Source organism: Mya arenaria, chromosome 4 (assembly GCF_026914265.1).
Source record: "Mya arenaria isolate MELC-2E11 chromosome 4, ASM2691426v1".
NCBI lineage: Eukaryota > Metazoa > Mollusca > Bivalvia > Myida > Myidae > Mya > Mya arenaria.
The window spans coordinates 59,799,721-59,822,516 of record NC_069125.1 but is presented as its reverse complement, the minus strand read 5'-3'; the positions used below and the strand labels follow the sequence as shown (position 1 = coordinate 59,822,516).

The 22,796-nt window shown below is 36.1% G+C and overlaps 2 protein-coding genes across 2 annotated transcripts in view; one reads left to right on the top strand and one right to left on the bottom strand.

Annotated features, from left to right (window-relative positions):
- Positions 1–13,834, bottom strand: part of LOC128230951 (telomerase-binding protein EST1A-like) — a 28,699-nt gene extending 14,865 nt beyond the window's left edge. Inside the window, exons 1-13 of the mRNA XM_052943378.1 lie at positions 13,716–13,834; positions 11,373–11,465; positions 10,388–10,500; positions 9,056–9,935; positions 8,185–8,310; positions 6,578–6,684; positions 4,331–4,601; positions 3,162–3,334; positions 1,866–2,892; positions 1,539–1,674; positions 1,135–1,293; positions 522–705; positions 102–325 (exon numbers count right to left, since the gene is read on the bottom strand). Of these exons, the coding sequence (XP_052799338.1) occupies positions 102–325; positions 522–705; positions 1,135–1,293; positions 1,539–1,674; positions 1,866–2,892; positions 3,162–3,334; positions 4,331–4,601; positions 6,578–6,684; positions 8,185–8,310; positions 9,056–9,935; positions 10,388–10,500; positions 11,373–11,465; positions 13,716–13,824 (3,602 nt within the window). The 5' untranslated portion in view covers positions 13,825–13,834. The remainder of the gene's footprint in view (positions 1–101; positions 326–521; positions 706–1,134; positions 1,294–1,538; positions 1,675–1,865; positions 2,893–3,161; positions 3,335–4,330; positions 4,602–6,577; positions 6,685–8,184; positions 8,311–9,055; positions 9,936–10,387; positions 10,501–11,372; positions 11,466–13,715) is intronic.
- Positions 13,835–14,072: 238 nt separating this feature from the next.
- On the top strand, positions 14,073–22,790 carry LOC128230950 (spermatogenesis-associated protein 22-like). Its single transcript, XM_052943377.1, has 11 exons — positions 14,073–14,098; positions 17,046–17,175; positions 17,721–17,841; positions 17,958–18,032; positions 18,726–18,831; positions 18,988–19,187; positions 19,426–19,511; positions 19,643–19,772; positions 19,994–20,094; positions 21,637–21,677; positions 22,086–22,790. Exons 2-11 carry the CDS (start codon positions 17,158–17,160, stop codon positions 22,234–22,236), a joined length of 1,029 nt encoding a protein of 342 aa, XP_052799337.1. The 5' UTR covers positions 14,073–14,098; positions 17,046–17,157; the 3' UTR covers positions 22,237–22,790.
- The last annotated feature ends 6 nt before the right edge of the window (positions 22,791–22,796 follow it).

Here is a 22,796-nt window from a genome sequence, read left to right as displayed (position 1 = left end):
TCTGATATCTTAAAACAGCGAACAAATATTATATATAAAATTCACATCTAATACTAACTCCACTACAATAGTATAAAAGGACTCCTCCTACAGTGACTTACTTTCTGGCCTTGGCATAGTTGACTTTGCCTGTGTCCAAGCTCTGTTCCTTGTAGCGTGCAATGTCTCCGAGACAGATGAGGGACCTCTGAACACTGAGAAGGGCCAGCTTGATCGTCCGGCCAAGGTTCTCTGGTGGGAGCTGTTTGGCATCCAGGATGTGTTCAAGGTTGAAGTTAAATGTCTTCTGTAGCTTCCCCAACAGATTTTCGTAGAATGTAGTGCCCTGAAATATTTTATCAGATGAAAACAAACACTGCAAATAGCTAATTAACAATCCAAAACTTGAGTGATTATTCACCGGAAAGCTTGAGTCTTTTTCTATGCAAATCCACTGCAGGTATGAAATTTGATAAATGACTCTAGAATCTAGAAATCCAGGCAAACATTTAGCTTTTATTCTGATTGACTATAATCCCAACCTCATCCAGTATCTTATGCAGTGAGACACGTGTGTCCTCAGAGTGATCATCTGCAAGCTGTTTTCGCGTGACCTCAACAAGCTGGTGGAACACAGACTTCCACAACAGCTGCTCCACGTTTTTGTCATTGGAAAGCTCCGGGTCAATCATCACTATCCTCTCACACCGAACCAGGATCTCCCGCCTGCCATGACAACATAATTTTGAATACATTTAATCATAAGAAAGATAACAGTTATCTTGAGATTATGCAATCAGGACAATCCTCTCAATCAAACCTGCCAACAACACAGTTTGTGTAGTCAATAATATTACCGTAACATGGATGACGTTTTCATGCACAACAAAAATATAACAATATGGTTTAAACCACTTTCTCGCATTTCATACAAGTTACTGTTATGCCCAAAAATGACAAGCTTTTACATGTCCAAGCTGCATCACCAGCCAATCATAATCCCTCCTTTTTTCCTTTGAAAAAAATAGGCAGGGTAACTTATTTACAGGAGAAAAATATCATAAATATAAGGATACCCTTTGAGGGTTTAAACTCAATCCCTATGAAAATATTATAGACACCAAAAAATAATCAATTCTTTGAATATTTCTATACCTGAGTTGATGTATCATATGAAGTGTGTCATCCCCGTGTATGCGGCGGGCTATGAGTGTGTTGAGCTGTTTCTCAAGGGGTAAGGCCTCTCTTAGCAGATGCTCTGCCATCATCTGGGCCTGGGACCGTCCTCGAGGGACCACACTGGCATCCACACCTCTATAAAGGGGAAATGAGACAATAACACAGCTAAAATGAGAAACATATTGACAACAAGTTACCATACTTCAACTCCTCATATATTGCAATATATTTTCATTCATATTAACAATTACTATACTTTTTAGTCTTGCAAAAAATACAAAACTGATAGTATTCTAAACTCAATGATTAATAGATAACTGTGAAACAGATTGTAAACCATGGTAACAGAGTGTGAACCAAAGTATTAACAAGAATCTCACCCCTGCTGATATTGATCATACACCTCCTCTCCTCTGTATGGGGGAATGGGCCCCTGATAGGGGTAGAACATGCCCGGGGGCATCATACCCTGTACTGGCATGGGGGGCATATTGTAACCATAGTTATACCCTGGCCCTGGGAATAAAACATCTCTTACGGTAAGTTTTTGTGTCTATGGGTATATAATTGCAATAAAATATTCATGAACTGTTTGAGGCCGTAGTCCATCAAGAAGCTACATGTACGAACCAATTATAAACTGACAACAGAATATTTACATGGTTTTTAATAAACAACAGGAATGTGACACATTTGATTCAACCTACCTGGGGCTGGAGGAAGGAACTGGCCATATCCCCTGCTGTAAGCATCTAAAGGAGGTGGGGTCCCTCCTATATACTGTGGGGATTGGGGGGAGGATGGGTAGGAGTCTGTGTCCTTAAACTCCAGCCTCGACTTGGCTTCGTCTATCACTATAGGTTTGCTGGGGTTGTTTGGGTCAAACAGGGTCTTTTGCCTACCAGGACCTGAGCCATGCCTCTCTCTACTGTGGACATTCACAGGCCCTGAGTTGGAACTTGAGTTCTGCCTTTCTCTATTGAAAGGATGGTGAGGCTTTTCCGGAGTTTGGCCACGATTCCAGTTGACCTGATGTTCCAGATGTCCTCTTTGAGGTTGTTGGTTTTGTTCTGAGGTCTGTTGGGTGGGCAGATGTAAAAGTCCACCTCGATGAGGTTGGGATGAATGACTGTCCTGGCCTCCATCATACTCCCCATATTTGTCCTCATATTCTCTCTGATCTTTGTTTCTAGAATCATACTTATCCCTACTTTCACTTTCTGTTTCATTCCTTCTGCCCCTGTTGTCTTCCCTTCTGTTGTCTGTCCTGTTGTACACATCACGATCATTTCCCCTACCTCTCCCTCTTCCTTGATAGTCTCTCCTCTGAGAGTCTTGTTGATCTCTGTTTCCTCTTTGAGGCTCATTTTGCCTATTTCTGTCAAAGTCATCCCTCTTCCCTCTGTGGTGATCCCTATCCTTACCCCTATGACTGTCCCCATCCCTGACTCCTCCACCCCCAGGCCTAGGCTGTCTATCATCCTTCTCCCATTTGTTCCTTCCATGATACACATCATCAAGCTTCTCATGGGATCCCCTTTTGTCAAACCCCCTGCCCCTTCCACCCCCTCTATGCCCCCTCCCCCTGCCTCTATCCTCCACTGCCCTCTCCCTCCACCCATCATCCACACTGCCACGCCTGTACTGCCCTTCATGGGAGTTTTGTCTACTAAAATTGCTTTGTCGTCCTCCATAATCATCTACTTTAACCTCTCTTTTACCCCCACATGTGACCTGCAAATGAATGAAAAATTGTGTTTTATCCTTAAATGAATTGCAATTTTTTATAATCTTTCTGTTAATAATAATTACATAAAAGGTATATTCTATAAATTAAATATTTTATAATAATTTCTGCACCAAATAAATACTTTCAAAATATCAAGTTATCGTGCAAGAACACAATAGAAACCCAAGTTTAAAGCTTAAACAATTAACAGACAATAATATCAATGTACAGCAAACACTTTCAAAAAATCAAACAAGCAGCATCAGCTGGCTACCTGTATGTTCATGAGTTCCATTGAGCCACCATGCTGGGAGCCTCCATGCTGGGAACCACTCTTTCTCCTCCTGCGACGCCTCCGTCTCCCGTCTCCACTGTACGCACTCTGCACACTGTGAACACTTTGGACGCTGTGTACGCTAGACACACTGGAGTCACGACTTCGAAAACCTAGAGACAATGAGACATAGGCATACTATAAAATTGAAATTATCGTTACGTATGTGGTTAATATCTCGAACAGATTTTACCAATACATGTGTCCTTTTAAAGATGCACTCTTACTCCAAAATAAGATGAATACAATTGTTTTAATTTACCCAAAAGGATGAATAAATATCGAAAACAGTTATTATGATAGATACTGTGTTTAATTTCAAAGAAAGTACCGAAAACATGGTCTTTCAACCTAATGGACAATAGTCGATCACTGTTCATCTTTAGCACTCACCAGTAATTTAATATTTGTGCTTTTTTAGCTAATAAATACACAGTTACAGTCTTGTTATCAGTAATTAATAGTTTCCATAAATGCATTACTTAGTAAGTAGTTAAAGGTTTATCACTCAAAATTTATGTCTGTTAAACATGTGTAAGTGTTGATTTTAATTAAGAGGGGTCACTTTAAGCATGCCATAAAGCTAAAAACAGGACTGTTCAAGACAGCATGACTGATTTTCAGTAAATATTTAAATTCAAGTAATCTATGTAAAATATCCGGTAGCAGTAATAAATTGCATTTATTTTAATAAAAAGAGATAGACCTGTTTTTTTTTAAATGTTCTTGACAATCTTGATAAGGTTTAAAAACAAATGCATAGAAAGTGTTGGACCAAAGCAGATGAGCGCATATAGACATCTTATGATGTTGAGGGTAACTGTAATAGCCACAAACAGATGGCATCACCATTCAGTTTTTTTATCTTGTTAGGTAAATATCTTGACAGTTTTGAGTTATGACCAGGGATTTTGCACTCAGCAGGAACTGAACCCCCAATGACACCAAGGCTATGGCTATGTTTAAACTTCTTTAATTCATTTTTTATTCAAAGTTATAAATCATTATCTAAAAAGTGAAGCATCTATGGCTATATAATCATGTCCCGAGTACAGCAACAATTCATGCAGTCTAGGACTATGCCATGCCAATGAGTCAACTATAGCAACCTAGAGAACCTCTACGTCTGTTTGCCTGTCTGCCCCTTGGATCTTCAGTAGCAGCTGTGGTGTGTTTTCTCCTTGTAAAGGGCAGGGTGTTAGATTTCTCCTGTGTCATGCCTGTAGACTTAGCAACGAAGGTGCTCTGGTAGCCTGGGATGCTAGAGGTCATGACCCCGTCCCGGGCTTTGTTTGTCTGGTCTCCGGGCCCATTCTTCTGAGACAGGCCTTGCTCCTGACGCTCAAACCACTCATTCATCTTCTGGGTCTCATCCTGAACCTACATGTACAGGTAAAACCCATAGTTAAAACATCAATGACAAACAATTCTACTGCAAAGGTGTCCCTTGTGATACAATTATGTTTCATTCAGTTTCACTCCATATACACTTTTTGATAACATCTGTTGGAATAATACTGAAATTTCATCTTGCAAAAAAATGAAAGAAATACACTACTTCTAGCAGCAACCCATGCAATAAAAAATATCAAGTAAGCTTCATTCCAAACACCGTATGGAAACAAAATATGCTTTGTACAACCTGAGCAATCACAGATATGATGACAACACCGTACGCTGCCTTGACACAGGGTCGTATTGTTTGACAAAGGCAAATATTAAAATAAAAATCATATATATATGTTTAAAGATTACATGAAGGAAAATAATTCTTATTGGCCACAAGATGCATTTTTATTCTTCAAAATAGGCAGTGTTAAAACTTATGTTCAAGGGCACTTAGCTCAAGCAGCCCAGAGACCATGCTCCAGCCATGAGAGTGACCTTGACCTTGATTCTTGAGAACCCAGGTGTCGTATTCTTAAGGCAGTCACAGTTTCTTATGTCAAATTTTTTCGAAATTATAGATCGGACATCAGTAAGGCTTATGCAGCAAAACTGACATTTTCAGAAGTGCAGTGCCCTTGAAGATGAAGCTAGGGACCTGAGTGTGGTGCGCGACGCTTGTCAACTTATGGTGGTCACTTCTGATAACTGATTTAAAAAATCCCACAATGAATGATAAAGTTGATGAAATGAAAGCGGAAAGGACAGTTGTGACTGACGTGACAACATGCGTTATTCCTTTATAGCCCTACTTCAAGCTGTGAAGCTCCGGTTTAACAAGTAAAACAGACACAACAACATAAAAAAGTCTTACCACATTTGACCGCTGAGTGCATTAATAAACATCATCATGTCATTAAATATTCAAACAAATAATTAAATCCACAGCAAAAGAGACAACCATCTTTAATCTAAGACAGAACAGTTACTGCAATGGTCCAATAGTTTTTCAGTAACTTTACATTATGAGGGAATAAACTAATGCATACTTGCAGTAAAGAAATTTCCACATAACATTATAGTTTCAAGTTTTATAGTAAGGGGGATTTAATAATACAGTAACACAAAATGACTATTTAATGTTTACACCCTAATTGACAACAATAATGTCCTTCATCTGAATTTCTTACTCAAGACTCAAAAGTACTATCTTTTTTTATCTAAAACAGCTAAATGTATTGCCAAAGTATTGATATAAACAAATGCTGTATAAGGCAAAATTGACAGGTCTTACTATTATGTACATGTCTTTAATAAAAAGATTGACTTATATATCTTTTTTGTTACATAAAAACATTTCAATTATTAGGTCAGAGTCTTAAACTCAGACTCAAGACTTTACTAGGCCACAAGGGTTCAATTGCCATCCTGGGAGCACATTACCAATACAGTCATTGTTTTCTGTTAGAGCACTCGGAGTAGTATTCACTAACATCTTGAGTCGTTAGAGACTCGGACTTTTTTTTTAAATTTTGTTGTAAAACAGCTATTACAGGAGCAAATATGTTCAAAATTGCTGTATCTGTTACAAATAATCTGTTCTACAATCAAGCATACCCCTTTTATCAAAATAAGTTTTATCATAGATTTTAGAAACATTTAAGAATTCAGTTTTCTGAGCCCGAGTCTCAAACTCAGATTCAAGTCATTATATAACACGGCCCCTGACTTTTTTCAAATAGAAGGAACATATTATAACCTTAGTACTTCATTGAAAATATATTATCTAAATATACATTTCTGTCAACAACACTTCACATGTAAATACAGTTACAAACAACTACCCAAAACATGCCATTTGGCATATAATTCATACTACAGATGTGCATTGCCTTTGAAATTGTTTTCGCCAATTTAAACTACAACATTTGAAGAATTAAGCCTTTTACACTGTATATATCCAACCGTACCTGAAGTGCAAGTTCACGCTCTACATCCTCGTTCCAGTCTATATGGCTAGAGTCATCAATGTCTTTGTCAAAGTCCAGCTCCTCTGTGCTCCAGTCACTCCCTGTACCTGACGCATTCCCAAAGTTGTAATATTGCACTATGCTTTATAATTATGTTACCAAACAATGTTTCATGAACAAAATTATTTTCAGTTCTAATATCTGACTTCAGTAATAAAGTCTTACGAAAAAAAGAAGGGAAATAAGAACCAAAGAAAACAAGAGCTGTCACAGAGACAGCGTGCTCGACTATTCCGCTGCTTTTCAGTGTAAGGATTGAAAAAGTTTGGCGAAACATGCATGGATCACTGTTAAGATTAGATTTTTAGATGTGCGGAGATATTAACATAAATGTGGTAACATGCAAAATTTTAACCAGAATTTTTAAGTGTAATAATAAAGGGCCATTATTTGCAAAAAACAGTTATCTAACTTGGTTATTCAATTAGGTTGGGTGTTTGAATACCATTGTATAAAGTCTCAATGCAATACATCAAGTAGTTGCTGAGATATTATCTTGTGTGCTTACATGCAAGACCTTAACCAGAATTTCTAAGTCGCATAATAAAGGGGCAAAAATTATATAATATGAAAGATATGGTTATCTTACTTGATTAAATAAGAAGGTTAAATGGTTGGGAGCCTGTGTGTATAGTTTCAATGCAATACATGATGTATTCGCTGAGGTATTGACTTAAAAGTGGTTACATGCAAAACCTTAACCAGAATTTCTATGTCGAATAAAAAGGGGCCATTTTTTTAATTTAATGCAAACTAAGAGTTATCTTACTTGGTTATTTATGTAGATTGGATGGTTGAGTACCATTTTATAAAGTCTCAATGCAATACATCCAGTAGTTGCTGAGATATTAACCTATGTGTGCTTACATGCAAAACCTTAACCAGAATTTCTAAGTAAAAAAATAAAGGCCCATAATTTGCATTATATTCAAAAAAAGTATTACCTTACTTCATTAATTTAGTAGTTTTTGTTGTTGGGAATACATATCTAAAGTTTCAATGCAATACATGATTTATTTGCTGAGATAATGACTTAAATGTGGTTACACGCAAAACCTTAACCAGAATTTCTAAGTTGAATAATAAAGGGCAATTATTTGCATTAAATGCAAACTAGAGTTATCTAACTTGCTTAATTAAGTAGGCTGGATGGTTGAGTACCATTGTATCAAGTCTCAATGCAATACCTCAAGCAGTTGCTGAGATATTAACCTACATGTATGTGTACTTGCACGCAAAACCTTAACCAGAATTTCTAAGTCAAATAATAAAGGCCTATTTTTTGCATTAAATGCAAACTAGAGTTATCTAACTTGGTTAATTAAGTAGGTTGGATGGTTGAGTTCCATTGTATAAAGTCTCAATGCAATACCTCAAGTAGTTGCTGAGATATTAACCTATTGTGTGCTTGCACGCAAAACCTTAATCAAGGTGTGACGCCGACGCCGACGCTTGGGTGAGTAGTATAGCTATCCTTAATCTTCGAATAGTTGAGCTAAAAATATATTCTACATATCCAGAATAAGCTACACTTCCATCTGACCTACCACCACTGATGTCGCTGCTGAAGCTATCTGTTCTCTTCCTGAGCCCCCCATATTTCCGCTGACCCCTCCCCGCTCCAAAACCTCCAGAAGTACTCCTTGGCATAGGGGGTTTCCCTGTGTTTCGACCTGTAGGATATATAATGCAAATATTAAATTGGAGAAAACAGACTGAGGAAAATGTAATGCAGATGTTATGTTGAAGATAACAGACAGTAGAATATTTATTGCAGATATTGTATTGGAAATGACAGGCAGTGGAATATGTAATGCAGATATTGTTTTGGAGAAAACAGACTGAGGAATATGTATTGCAGATATTGTGTTGCAGGTGGCAGACAGTGGAATATATGTATTGCAGATATTGTATTGGTGAAAACAGACTGAGAAATATGTATTGCAGATATTGTGTTGCAGGTGGCAGACAGTGGAATATGTAATGCAGATATTGTATTGGTGAAAACAGACTGAGGAATATGTATTGCAGATATTGTGTTGCAGGTGGCAGACAGTGGAATATGTAATGCAGATATTGTATTGGTGAAAACAGACTGAGGAATATGTATTGCAGATATTGTGTTGCAGGTGGCAGACAGTGGAATATGTATTGCAGATATTGTGTTGGAGGTGGCAGACAGTGGAATATGTATTGGGATTTGCAGATATCATATAGGAGATGGTGTAAACATTGTGTAACAGATAGTTATCTACATGTATGTTAAGTTGTAAACATTCTGATTTTAAAAAATGATGAATAACAAAGTTTATGTTTATCATAATATTTTTTTTATGGAATGGTAAGAAATACTGGTATTATAATATATAATGATTTATAACATAGACAAAAATGTAGCGTTTTAACAAGATCACCAACCTGAGAGGTTGAGCTGTTCTGAACTTCTACTGCGTTCAAACACCATGGTTCCAAGGTTTTGTGGGTCTGGAAAATATCCCTCCTCCTCCTCCCCCCACCTCTCTGCTTTGTTCAACTTGTCATAAGACCGAGACTTGTTCTTGTTTGGGGTCTTAGTGAACCTTTTCTCTTCATTCACCACACTCACTACTTGTGGAGGCGCGTTACCATGTTCATGTACCTTTTGTTCATTGTTTTCCCTGCCGACCGGTGCAGTGTCCTTCCTGTCCGCCTCCTGACCAATCGTACTCGGTCTTGATGGTACAATGTATAAATCTTGATCTCTTTTTATATCTTTCTTACTTAAATCATCTTTATTCTTGTTTTTGCTTGGATCATCTCTTGTTTTTCTAGGCTCATGCTGATTTTGTCTTGGATTCCTAGCACTTTTCCCTTCATTTTGTCTATTTGGCTTTTGATTGAATTTCTGGCCACGACCTCTTGCCTGTGAATTCTGCCCTTTACCTTTAAATCTTTCAACATCATCTGGACTTGAATTAAGAATATTGTCGACAATTGTTTTCTCTGGAGACTCAATATCTCGATTTGCACCACCAAGTTTATCATTAACAACTGTGACTTGAAAAGTTTTCATATCAATCTTTCTCGGTGACGGTGAGTTTGAACTCGACGTCTGACCTGGACTAGAGACTGGTTTAGAATTTGAGACAGATGTTTGCATTGAGATCTGTGTATCTGGTTCTACAGAACCCTCTCTGCTGGTATCCTGTTGTTCTAGGAGTCTTCCTTTAGGGACATACCTCTGCATTTCTGGTTTCTTCACCCTCTTTTTACCTTCCTCGCTTCTCCTGCCAGGTTTTTTCTGTGCTGCATCTCTCACCTGTAAGAAGCAATTGCATTACTGTTTACTTGATGCTCTAACTGAACCATAACAACTATAGCACTCACTTACAAGTAACAAGAAGAAACCAGATCAAATTGTGAACCATGAAAGACAAAAAAGAACAAATCTGCATGAAAACTATATTTTTCTTTTTTCTTTATACATGAGGTGAAGATTTTAGAATATTGTTACCAGGAATTGTTATACCTAGCTTAATTGCAAGTCGTAATGCATGTTGACATAGCTGACATCATGGTCTATGCAATGAATAACTAACTCTTCAATGTTACATACATTATTAAGGGATGGGACTTTCAGAAGGTATTAAAAATTTAACAACACATTCTGAAGGAATAGTTAATAAATGATATTAATCATTACACCAGAAACCTAACTTCAACCATTACTACACGTATCAATAAAGAGACAATTTTCCAATGCCCCATTACCTCTCTGTCTTCGCTGCTTTCCTTGGAGGAGTTGTCAGTCGGTGATGCCAGCAGCTCCTCCTCCCAGTTCTCTCTCGTTCCTCCAGACTTCTTGCCACCACCATCTCTCTCTCCTTGAATATGATAAAATGACACAATTTTAAAATACTGTATTTTATAATCAAGAATTTAATTTTGTTTCAGTGCAGATTTCTTTACAATTAATGGAAAGTTTACACACCAAAAGGAATCATAAATATAAATGCCATATTATTGAAAGCAAAAGTTGGTTTTGTTTGTCCCCTACCATATACAGTAAAACTGCGGTCGTTCGAACAAGCGGTCGTTCGAGAACTGGCGGTCCCTCGAGGTCGGAGCTCGGAGGTCGGGGCTTGGTCCCGAACATTTTTCCTTCTATTTTCATATAAAATATACCTAAGCTGCATTGAAACCTAAATAATTTGAGGATTCGAGCACAATATTTGGTCCCAAGTACATAAATCATGCACAAAACCCTATGGCTCCCTCGAGGTCATAATTTTCACACATTTTCCCAAACACGTCTTCCAAAATTAACAAGAAATCGCTAGGTGTAAAAGTTTTCACAAGTTGTAAAAATTGCAATGACAGTTGAAAGTTAAGGTGTGAAAAACCACTGTATACGCATGGCCGTTAGTAGTTAAGAAGATAATTATGAGAGGTTAATGAAGCATTTTGTAAAAATAAACATTTCTATTTAACCATTTATTGTTATTTCTTTTACTTTTTACATTTAGTATACGGCAGCCTTTGAACATATGAGCGATTTCCACAACACAACACATAATCGGTGTCTTAGTAAACAGTCGGTTTGACGACTTCAAACTTAAAATACACTGATACAAGATATTTCATAACAGACTGGAAAAATGAAACATGGGTTGTTCGAAACATCGGTTCCCTCGAGGATTTGTCTCGGTTCCCGGCGTCCTCGAGCGATCGCAGTTTTACTGTATTGGTTATTTACCTTGTACAGTTTCAGGCTTGCATTTGTGGGGAGGTTTGTACAACCCAACTTCAGGACGTTTCTTTTGGTCTTCTTTCTTCTTTGAATTGTTTTCTGTAAAATAAATTGCAAAACAATATTTATTAATAACAAAAAGGTGTGAAGAAGGCAAAACATGTAAACTTTCAAAGCTTTTTGCTCAAGTTTCATTTATTTTATCTTGAATTTTCTCATAGTGTCACATTTTTTTTTTCATATTGAGTTGAACTATAGTACATTAGTTGACTATTGTCAATATTCGCTGCTTTTGGTGTTAGTAATAGGATTTTACTAACATATATTTTACTTTTGACATAATCAAAGTTTATTTGAAAAAAACACAACAACATTCAACACTCAATATTTCACTATATCAAAAAGAGTAAAACAGTCAGAAATATGATTTCATTAAAATAATTATTTCAAGCATGAGAGTATTGCTCGTTGAGGGAGATCACACCCAATAATAAAAGTGAAATATACAATATTGGTGAAAAGATCAGAGAGAGATAATTCACCCTCAGCGCTTTCTGAAAGTATTTTGAAATTCGACAAAATAACTTAATACCATTGATATGATGTCGCTTTTGGCGTTAATTTTAATAAGCTTTATACTGTAAATGACTGGTTATAATAACGGTTAAAAGCGCTGGCAAAAAAATCCGTGAAAAACTCGAGATTTTTTTTTAAATCTATGTTTTGGGTTTTAGGACGCATAGAAAACATTTCAAGTCATCTGCTACCATCGGCCACCATGTTTGTTGACAGTGAGTCATAAACGATAACTTTTCGAGAATGAAAAGTTGTAAAGCTTTCGTATGGTGTGTCGTAAACAATAACCTGTCGAGAATGAAAATAATTAAATGAAGTTTGAAAAGAGAATGAAGTTTTATTTAACAAAGCAGTGTTAAATATTGTGGAGTTTACAGTTGAAGAATATATTTTACATTGGTATGAATCAGTTGACTTGTGGCGTTTAGGGAACAAAATGACTGACTCACAGATCTTCGCCAGTAATTTTGATCATGCTCAACGGCCGGACCTGGCATGCGCTTTTCAACTTTACGCACGAACGGGAACCGGGGATATGTTTACCTCGTGACTGGTACCCGTCCGCGCATAGAGCCAAAAAGCATATGCCAGGTTTGGCCCTTGTGCATACTCAAAAGTACAGGCGAAGATCTGTGAGTCGGTATATAAACGGTATTCTTGGCAGTTATTAAAGAAAATTGCGAACACGCGTCTAGTTTGTGCTTGTTGAGCGATTGCACCTTGGAGATAACTTTCTTCCGAACATGCATGCGACGTATACAGTTGTTTTATTGAAAAAATCTTGTAGATCTGAGCTCGTTTCCATACATATGTCTCAATCCGAAATCCGCTAACCTTCATAACTTGTAAATGATAAAGATTGTATGAAATTATTAAATATTTAATATGTAAAAATAAACGACCAGAATTGGATTATTTGTTTATAATGTGTATCATAGAGTACTAACACTAATTTTTTTATGGTTCTCAGTCCAAGAGATCACCCTAGGGACCAATCGCTCGAATATGGTAGCTCATAATAGCGAAAGCGGCCGAAGGATGGGAACCATCGGAAAAGAGTTGAGTGTTCCGGTGGTTCCCGCCCTTCGGCCACTTTCCCTAATTGATTAAGGCGAGCCGGGTACTATGTCATATTGACAGAACAATGTCTGGCTAGCGCTTGTGATAATTCGTTGTTTTTTTTTATGCATTTTGGTGTGTTTCTCTTGACAAGAATACCGGTTTTAACGTGTATATAACGGGCCACTGCATCTATGAGCCAAGTATTTTGTTTGTAGCTTATGAAGAAGTTATAATTTTCAACGAGAATTGGTCTTTGTTTAAGTTTTCGCAGGGCAAACATTCTTCACTTGTTTCATATTACAGTATAGGGTATTTTTTATTTTTTTTTCAAATATCATTTTATGTTTATGGCAATGTATAATATTGATAATATACATTTTCAAGTATGTATAAAATATAATTTTGGCTAGTTGAAATTATTTATTGTGACTTTAATGAGCCTTTGTCATCAAGCCACTGTGAGTAACTGTGCTTTCACCAAGCTGTTTGAATAATTTTTAAAATGTGACCAAAAACCTAAAATATTTAAGAGTCTATATAACAGAAAATACTATTTTTATAAAATTTTAGATCGAACGTCAAGTCCGTTTGATTGCTTAGAACGTGAAAAATAATGTAGACTTAGCAAAAACAAAACTGAAACTGGTGAACGTTTCGTCCTTAAGTTAACTGATGAAAATATTATGTGATAAACAAATTAAACTAAAATACCATCTTTTGAATTGAACTCTTTAATCTCGTGTTGTTCAGCTGCAACTGAACTAGAAACTGTTTCTAGTTCTTTATACGTTATTCTGACTATGTCGGCATCAGCGGCCATTTTTGGTAAATTTACTTTCGTACCTTTTTAATGAAGAGCGGAAGTTACTGTTCTTTGCTAATCTTCACATAGGAGGACAATAAGTAAAATAAGTGACTTTTGGCGTCAAATTTTAAATGAAATGTTTTTATTGCATTGTTCACAAGAGTTTGAGTTTAATGGGATCAGTTGAGCCCTATATAGACTTTGCTTCTTTGGCTCTCTTATAGTTTTCCCTTGTGTATTGTTTTGTCTTGTTTTCTTATTAAAAAATCCAATAATTTGTTGAGAAATGGTACTTTTTGTTAGTTAATTTGCTTAAGCATTATTCAATTTATTGCATTTTAACTGGTGGTTGAATTTGTCACGGCCTTTTACTCATGTATTGTCAAGTCTGTTTTCAAAGGGAAAGTTTAATCTGTACTACATGTATGTCGTGCATTCTTCACCCACAGTGCTACATTAATTTAATCAGTGTTACCTTTTAACTAAACTACATATATATATATATTCACCTGCGTTTGTTGATTGTTAGAGAATGTTTTCGCGTGTCAGATATTTGTGGTGGAGTTCTTTTGTAAATATGATTTATAGTATGCATGAATTTGTATGTTTGTACAACTACTTGCACATAAAGTTATCAAAACGTGCTCGTCAATCAAATCGCATGCCATTTCACATCAAAAAGACAGCCAATTTGTATCGTCTCAACGGCGGCTTGGTACAGTCAGTTTCAACTAATCACATAATTTCGCTTGCGAACGTGTCGTTCTTCTGAGCTTAATATAAAGCTACGATGTAATTGACTGTGTGATGTGAAACCAATACAAACTGTACATGTATGTATGCTTTTCCCTGGTATGAGCCCGCCTTCCCAGTTGTGTTCAACATATGGCGCAAATGAATACGATGATTTGATTGTTAAGTCATAGATGGTGCACTTGATTCGAATTTTACTTGGTGGATTTGGGCTGACCTTGGCTATCATTCCATGGTTCAAAGCCTTGAAATACTTAAGCTCATTCAAGGCTTGGTATGCCTAGTTGCTGTTTATGATACAGGGAGTTCTGATGGTCTAATGATTGTATTATACTGATAGCTCTTTGACTGGACAAATTCAATACATTTGATTTTCTCAATCTTGGCGATCGTACTGCTGAAGCCTATAATACAAATGTGGCCCGGTTGAAGCCTAGTTCAGCTTAAGGAACATATCCTTTGCCACGAAATAGTAGATCTTCATTACGGTGCCAAGGTTTTTGTTGACTTTCTTTACTTTTTCATGTATCACACATGTTTATTGTATATATATGGAACGCAATATCTACATAGACTGACATATTTGTTAATAGTTCAATTATATGGAAAGCTTCTTGAAGAGAGGTCCAAATAATAAATGAAAAGCTTCACCTTAATTAGATTAATCTCCATTTTTTTTTCAATAGAATACATCTCCAAATCAACTCAGTTGAATAGCTCAAATGATTTGGAGAGCATACAGTCAGTTGATGCTGCCATTAATTCAATTGAAGCTCTCTTTATTCCTTTATTGTGTATACATAATGGTATGGTTTTATATTAAGCCGACTTTATGCACTTGAAAACTGAATAAAAAATAGATGACATAAAAAATAGCTCAATTATGGAAATAGAGCTAGCCGCAAATCAATTACGGATAAGTACAATTTTATCTTCAAATCATTTGTTGCCCTCCGGTTAATTGAAATAAAGCTGTTGTTGAAGGCAACGCATTTATTTATTCATAGCAATTGTAATGCAATGAAGGCAACAACTGATTTAGAGCACTCGCTATATAATTTGAAAAAGATCTTCCATTGATTTGAAGAAGTCTAATACTAAATTAGTTGAACTCGACTGTGAAGACAGCTTAAAGCTGATGTGAAACAACGTTTAGTCCGTTTCCTGGTTAGAAGCCAGTGCCTGTTTTCTGCGAGGCCACGATAAGTGGTAATAGAACCCCCACCCCTTCAAATATTTAAGATAATAACTTTACATAGATTTGACGTTCCATAAAATTGCTTGTCGAAAATATTTTCTTTTATTTGTTCATTTTTTAAGTGCTTTTATTTTCCTTTCAGTAACTATCTGTCAGTCACACGATTTATTTCGACCGTTATAGCCAAGTGTTCGACCAGTTGCATGTTTCGAGTGCTTAACTATTTTTGTAATATTGCAGCAGCCAATTAAAGTTTAACCTATCGGATTGTTCCACTTTATTCTATCGCCTGCATCATCGGTGAGACTGATGTTCTTTTCATCTTATGCCATCGTCTGTTTCTGTTAGTTTGTCACTGAGTTTCGTAATGGTTGTATACTGATATACTTGTTTTGGTAGTTCCAGAACAGGAGTTTTTTTTGTTGGTATGGTCTGCAATGCTCTTCATATTCGGACATTAAATAACAAGTTGCCTTTCTTAGTTTACCAAACCCTCTATTCCCTTCCCTCGTGTAACCTTCATACATTGTATATGTATGTGTGCTTTTGTAGCGTGTGTATTGTATCCAGGGTCAAGAGTATGTTTAAATTGTTTTGGTGTTGTTTTTTTCATAACGTCTCAAGATCGTAATGTAAAAATTCACCCCATTTTACCTTGTTGAGTTCCTTTCTCACTTTTAAGTAGTCCCGTTGATAGCGTTGTCGTTTTTGCTTGAAAAGTGTTGTGTTTTTGGTTTCATTGTTGCAGCTGTATTGAATATTGAGCACTAAGTGGTCACTTTTTCCAAGGATTGGCTAGTATTCAATGTTGTCCCCCGGTTCTTCTCGTTGGTGAATACTTTAGTCAAGGATCGACGGTACCTGAATTTCTATGTTTCTTGTCGCATGTCTGATGTGATGAAACAGGAACACAACTTTAACCTTTATAGGAATGAGCGCTGATGTGGGTTTAAGCTATGCATGGTTGATCATTTCCCACCGTAGTGAATCCATGGCACCCAACCATGTATTCGAAATTCGAATGTAACTTCTCTGGAACGGCTACTTTTTACTTTGCCGTTTTTCGTTTCTTTAGAGACTTGTTTTTTTACTTTCTGAGTTTCTCATCTGAAATATCTTTTATTTTTCATGTGAAGTTGTTAACGTTGCTGTCAATGTTTAAGGTTAAACCTTCACTTGTTTTCATTAGCTGGATACAAATAGTGTTCACTTTTTAAAAAGTTGTTTGAGTTTTGAGAAAAGCGGTATTATATTATTACTGCATTGCTGTTTATATTTTGTCTAGGAATATAAAGAAAACGATTCGGTGCAACTGTTGCGGGCAATATACGCATAAATCATATTCAACATACTTAGCCGTGAAATATATGAAGGAGTGAAGCAGAAGAAAAATAGCTATGTCTATGAATAACAACGTACGTAATGCATTGTTTGCTCTTTGTTTTGAAACATTGATTGACTTTACCACACATCTATTCTAAAAATATTAATATCGTATATTTCTATCAATGATAATGTTATATTATATAAATACCTCATATAAAACGAGTCATTTCTATACATGCAACCTTGCATGAATGGTCTTACTCAAATCCTACTGTCCTACAAGACCTCCAAAAACCGTCTCAGACAACGGCTAGCTTTTTCATGTTTTGAATACCGTTTGTAAAAAAATAAGGTGGTAGCAGTTTAATCTAAACGTTTCAAAAATTACAGTATACACTTGTCAATCACGTTAGACAATTCAAATACGATTAAACTTTATATTTCATTTTGGGGATTGTAAAAAGTTTAACTCAATTTATACTGCATTTGTAGTAGAATATTTTTCTGATGCCCGTTGACATCGGACCCCAAAAATAGGATCATTTAGGAATACATATTTTTTTAGTTTAGTCTATGTTTCTTCGTGAAAAAAGCATACTGGTTATTTATGATTCAATTTACATCCATATGGAAGTATTCCCGAGGCACACCTGCACCAATATTCAACCATCGGAAGAGACCCCGTCAGGCGATGATTTCCAAGTCTCCAACGGTTGTGCCGGGATCAAGTGGATCAGCAACAGCTCATCCTCCAGGTTCGAGTACACAGTTTAATACCAATCATTTAATATGGGTTTCAAATAAAGTACAGATGTATATATGGAATAATAATTCCATCTGAAACTGTATCCATGTTGTTTTCTCAATTAAGGTTTGATGCCGGTAGGAGGGTTCGGACAGCAGATGTCAAGAGGTAACGCGATGTCCGGGAGAGGAGCTGCCCACGGTAAACAAGCACACATGTCCCAATCGTTATAAATGAATTCATGACAATTATGCAATAAATGCCTTAAAAAATTAATTCCTTCAGCTTATTTAAGAAATTACTAGTTCGCATCTATTATATGCTAAGAAAGCTTGCAATCATATTTTGTCCGAGACAAAGTCGCTGCGGAGTATGCATTCCTGTCTGTTCATTATTTCTCCCTACATGCTATTCAGGCGAAAATATGTTGGTTTAGCTCGCATGTCCGTCCGTCCCTCCGTCTGTCTTTCACACGTTCGTGTTTGCTCCCTATCTTTACCCCTTTGATTTATTTTTTAAATGTCAAAGGCTCGAGTCATAGATTTCATGTCCGCTCCATATTTCATTAACTCCATGAAGGAATTTCACGAACCTTTGATATAATGTTTATCACATTTACAAGACATGAAAATCCACAACCCAGGCGTTCAGGCTCAATGTCACAGTCAAGATCAAAGATTCGAGCCATAGATTCACTCCATACCTTCCCTGTTCCCAACCCATCCGGCCTTGAAGGATCTTCTCGAAACAAGGGTGAAATGTTCGCTTTATCGAAACAACATACATGATCCGCTTCATTTCTTCCAAACACCAATGTCGTGGATTAGAGTGAGACAGGCATGGGGGAGTCTTTTTTAATTTATCTATCTTATAGTTTCCTGTTATCTTTTGTAGGAAACCAGATTCCGGCGTACCAACAGACTTTCGGTAGTTTTGCTCAGAACGTCAATGGAAGAAATCAGCCATACCCGACAGGTGGATCAAATTCAAGAAGGGGAGGGTAAACTGAAATACATAATTTTCGCTTTCATTATTGTTACTAGTATTTATATCTTGATATTTTAAGTACATTTTTATAAATATATCACATCAGTTTTTGTAACGACCACATATGTGATTTTGAAACATTATTACACGATTATTTAAACTTTTTTAGAATGCCGGGTCCACCTAGGGCAGACCCACAACCGCAAACAAGTCAACAGCGATTTACTTCAGGTATTGATAATGACAGAAACAAAGCCCCGCAAAACAACACCCAGCAAAACAGAATATCTGATTCTGTGCAAACTTACGCCGCAAATTCTCAGAGGAACGTGAACAATTATAAATCCCAGGCACGACATTTTACACAAGGTAAGTCTTATTTGTATATAGATAATATATACATGAACATGATTTTTGCGCATTGAAGTGTTTTATTAACATTTCACAGCATAACATTATCAAAAGGTGTTTTATTTTAGATGCTAGTACTTGTAATAATATATATATATATATATATATATATATATATATATAAATATATATATATATATATATATATATATATATATATATATATAAAATAATAATCATTGTGTTTCAACTTTAGGGTCCAGTGTACAGCACGACGAATGGGATTCTTCTTTCGAAGCTACACTAGAGCACCCAAAACATATCGGTCCATCAAAAACTGAGGTCTTTACAGTTCTGTTCTTTTTGATAGTTGCTACCATATTTCGAGTGTTTTACGTGTAAATTGAGGATTATACTTCAATGGTTGTATTTCATGTCACTGGCAGCTCATTTATTTGTTTATTTGTAACCAGGCCAAAACTGCTACTCCAAGTAAGTCGTCCGACTTTGAGAGGTCTACACACTTTCTAACTGCCGACGTGGCTGGTGTTAGACGCTGGAGCAAATATAAAGATAACGTACAAATTGTGTTTGAGGTTTTCGGTAAGTATTGTACAAAGAAGCCCACATACAAGTTAAAAAGGAGTTATATAAAAGATAATGTTATTATCCTTTTCAGACTAAATCAAATGACAAAGCATCCAATATTGAAATACCTTGACTGAAATCTGTCAGGAAAAGGTTTCTTAAGGCGACTTTGCCTGCTTGGTGCTATCTTTTATAGTTCGTTTTATATAATAGTGTAATGGGGATGTTTCTTACAGGTTTCCTTGACTCAGCAATTGCTCGTGGTAAAGGAAATTGTAGGGAGTTCCTAGTCAGGGATGAGAAGAAAGCTGCTTTAAAATGTGTGTTCTACGAAATTGTAAGTTTCTGTTCAGCCAATGATTTATGTGTATAATGATACGTTGATTTCGTGGCAACGTAATTTGTCAAGTTACCGCAAAAAAGGGAACTGGCCATTAAAGACTATAAAACGTTTGTCCTCATCATGTTTGCAAAGGTGTTTTTAAACGTTTCTTGCATTGATATATTTGGTCATTAGATACAAATTGATCTTTAACTTACCGTTAACTGATCACCTATACCTGCGAACAAATAAGTGTCTGTTCAGATATTGATCTGAACTCATCGATTCATCAAAAACGACGTTTATTGTCTCTTTATACGCACAGGCCATCGGCAAATCGGGATTGTACTATTTTTTATTAACCGACAATAGAAAAAATACCATGGCAGTTACTGTACTTGGTGCACAGAGCATTTTTATCGTTATTCCAAACCTTGAGCCTCACCGTTCTTCGACGCTTTACAGCTTTCTATGAATTTATATTGACACGCTTTGCCCTTTTCGATCATTTTCACTAAAGTTTTGCCGTTTGGTTACATGATTTGAGATTTGATAACTATAAGAAAATGTATGAATTCATTAGTTTCATGTCAATATTGCATTACCCGTATAAGTTCAACAAAGGCGTTTTTAATAAAGTTTACGAGTGGTATATCTGCTTATTCGTTTTACAATGACACATAGTAGTGGGCCCATTATTTAGAACCTTTGTTAAGATTAACACAATTGTGAACGGCATCGTCGCTACCTTTAAAATGTAATATAGCTGATAATGTGCTCAAATATTAAATTGAATAAAACAAGTACAACTTAAACAGTTGTCTCATATATTGTTCGAATTACTGCAGAGCGCAAGTATATCCACGACAATTACAAAGTAGTCAAGATTTAAAGTTAACAACGATGACGTTAACAACATTGTTCACTTTAACAAAGGTCTGAACAATCGGCCCGATGATTAATGGTGGGAACGAGCAAAATGATGAGTTGAAGCTTATATTTAAAATAAGGTTTAGATTTTTTTAAATTATTTAAATTTATTATATGTTTTCCGGTGGCTTATAAAGTTTAATCAGTGAAATAAAAATGTTTTTTCACCGTTTCAAACAGTGAATTAACATTTTGATATTTTTATCACTTTTTTTTAATTTTTATCCGGCTCTCAATTCCAAATCAAACGTCAGCGCGCACAGGGACAATTTCAACGACGTCGTTTCCGAAATAACGTTACATTTGCATAACATTTTGCGGGATTTTCTTTAAAAAATCAACTATTAAATGTCTTTTTATATCATTTTTAGGCATATAATGAAAAGAAAAAAAAAATGTTTGCTTCTGTGTAAGATCGCAATGTATTTCACCTCGTGAGTACCAAAAGGGAATATTTCACCCGTGACTTCGCAACTCGTGAAATTTAACTTTTGGTGTTCACTCGCAATTTTTCAGCGTCACCCAAAATGAAAACTAGTTTATGCTTTTATACAACATTCACAGCAATTCATATATATATTCCTTGCGCGTCTTCGGTTGCGTACACCCAGAACACTGTATTTCCAGGATAGGCAGATCAATAAGATAACCCGGGGACAGTGGATAAGGTGAGTGCTTTAACACACGAAGGTTTCAAAGAATGGCATAATGTGTTTTGCTACTATCTGTTTTATGCGGTTAATTGATCAGACGCTTCATAAAGTGATAAATGATAGTTCGGAATGCATACTTTAACAATGACACACAGACAATTAATGCGTTTTAATCTATTTTACTTCTCTTTGACGTATTTTTCACCAATCTTGATTCTGCTATATTCAATTTAATTTGCCTATCAATAATCTCCTATACCAGTATTAGAGCAATAATTGTCAATAATTAGACGTATCTTACACGTATAAGAAATACATTGACTGATGGATCTGGCCATTTAGCACAGTAGCGAGACTTTAGTATCATTTGTAATACGAATATATTCATAGTGTTTTTACATACATTTGAGGCTATATTTTTAGACTTGTCGGAACCTTTGACATAGAGGGAGAATTGTTCCGCACGCTGTCCGTCCGTCCGCGCGTTGAAGGTGAACAGCGTATTGCCCAGATGTGTGCGCAGAAAAGTACAGAAGTCATGGCCAGTCTGACAAGAAATTTCAGGGAACAATAAACGTCTTCTCTGTTACTGACGCGTATTTGGCCATAGTTATGTCGTATACACATGAACATTGTTGTTCTTGAATTTGATTTACATCGCTTTTTACATATATCAATATTTTATTCTCAATCGGTTTTTGTAAAGACAAACGCAGGTTTGAACAGGACGTGTGGCGTTGTTTTGTTGACATGTTGTTAATGTGTTATTGTATTTGTTCACCCCATGCTACTGTTCATTTGTTTAATGCAGCGAACTCTTAAATCGCTTTCTTACGAGTATGAGTATTTTACTACTGTTGGAAGATGCGACTCTGCAATCTATTTCCTGATTTATAACCATTATGAGAAAATCTAATTCTGATGAACATATGCAACTTGTACCATCGATGATTTGCTATGGAGCTAAGCTTTGTCACATATGTCCGATGGAATGTATACTTGTTTTGGTCTGAAGTCGGTTAATATATATCAGTTCTGTGTTATATCAGTTATTACAATTGTTTAATATGGACGTTGTTGATTTATACATGTTATAGAAGTCTGTTCATACAAAGGAATAAAAAAATATGTTGG

Coding starts and splice junctions, on each gene's coding strand:
- LOC128230950 (XM_052943377.1), top strand. Junction 18,832..18,987: donor TCAAATTCAAGAAGGGGAGG/GTAAACTGAAAT, acceptor AAACTTTTTTAG/AATGCCGGGTCCACCTAGGG. Junction 19,512..19,642: donor TCGGTCCATCAAAAACTGAG/GTCTTTACAGTT, acceptor ATTTGTAACCAG/GCCAAAACTGCTACTCCAAG.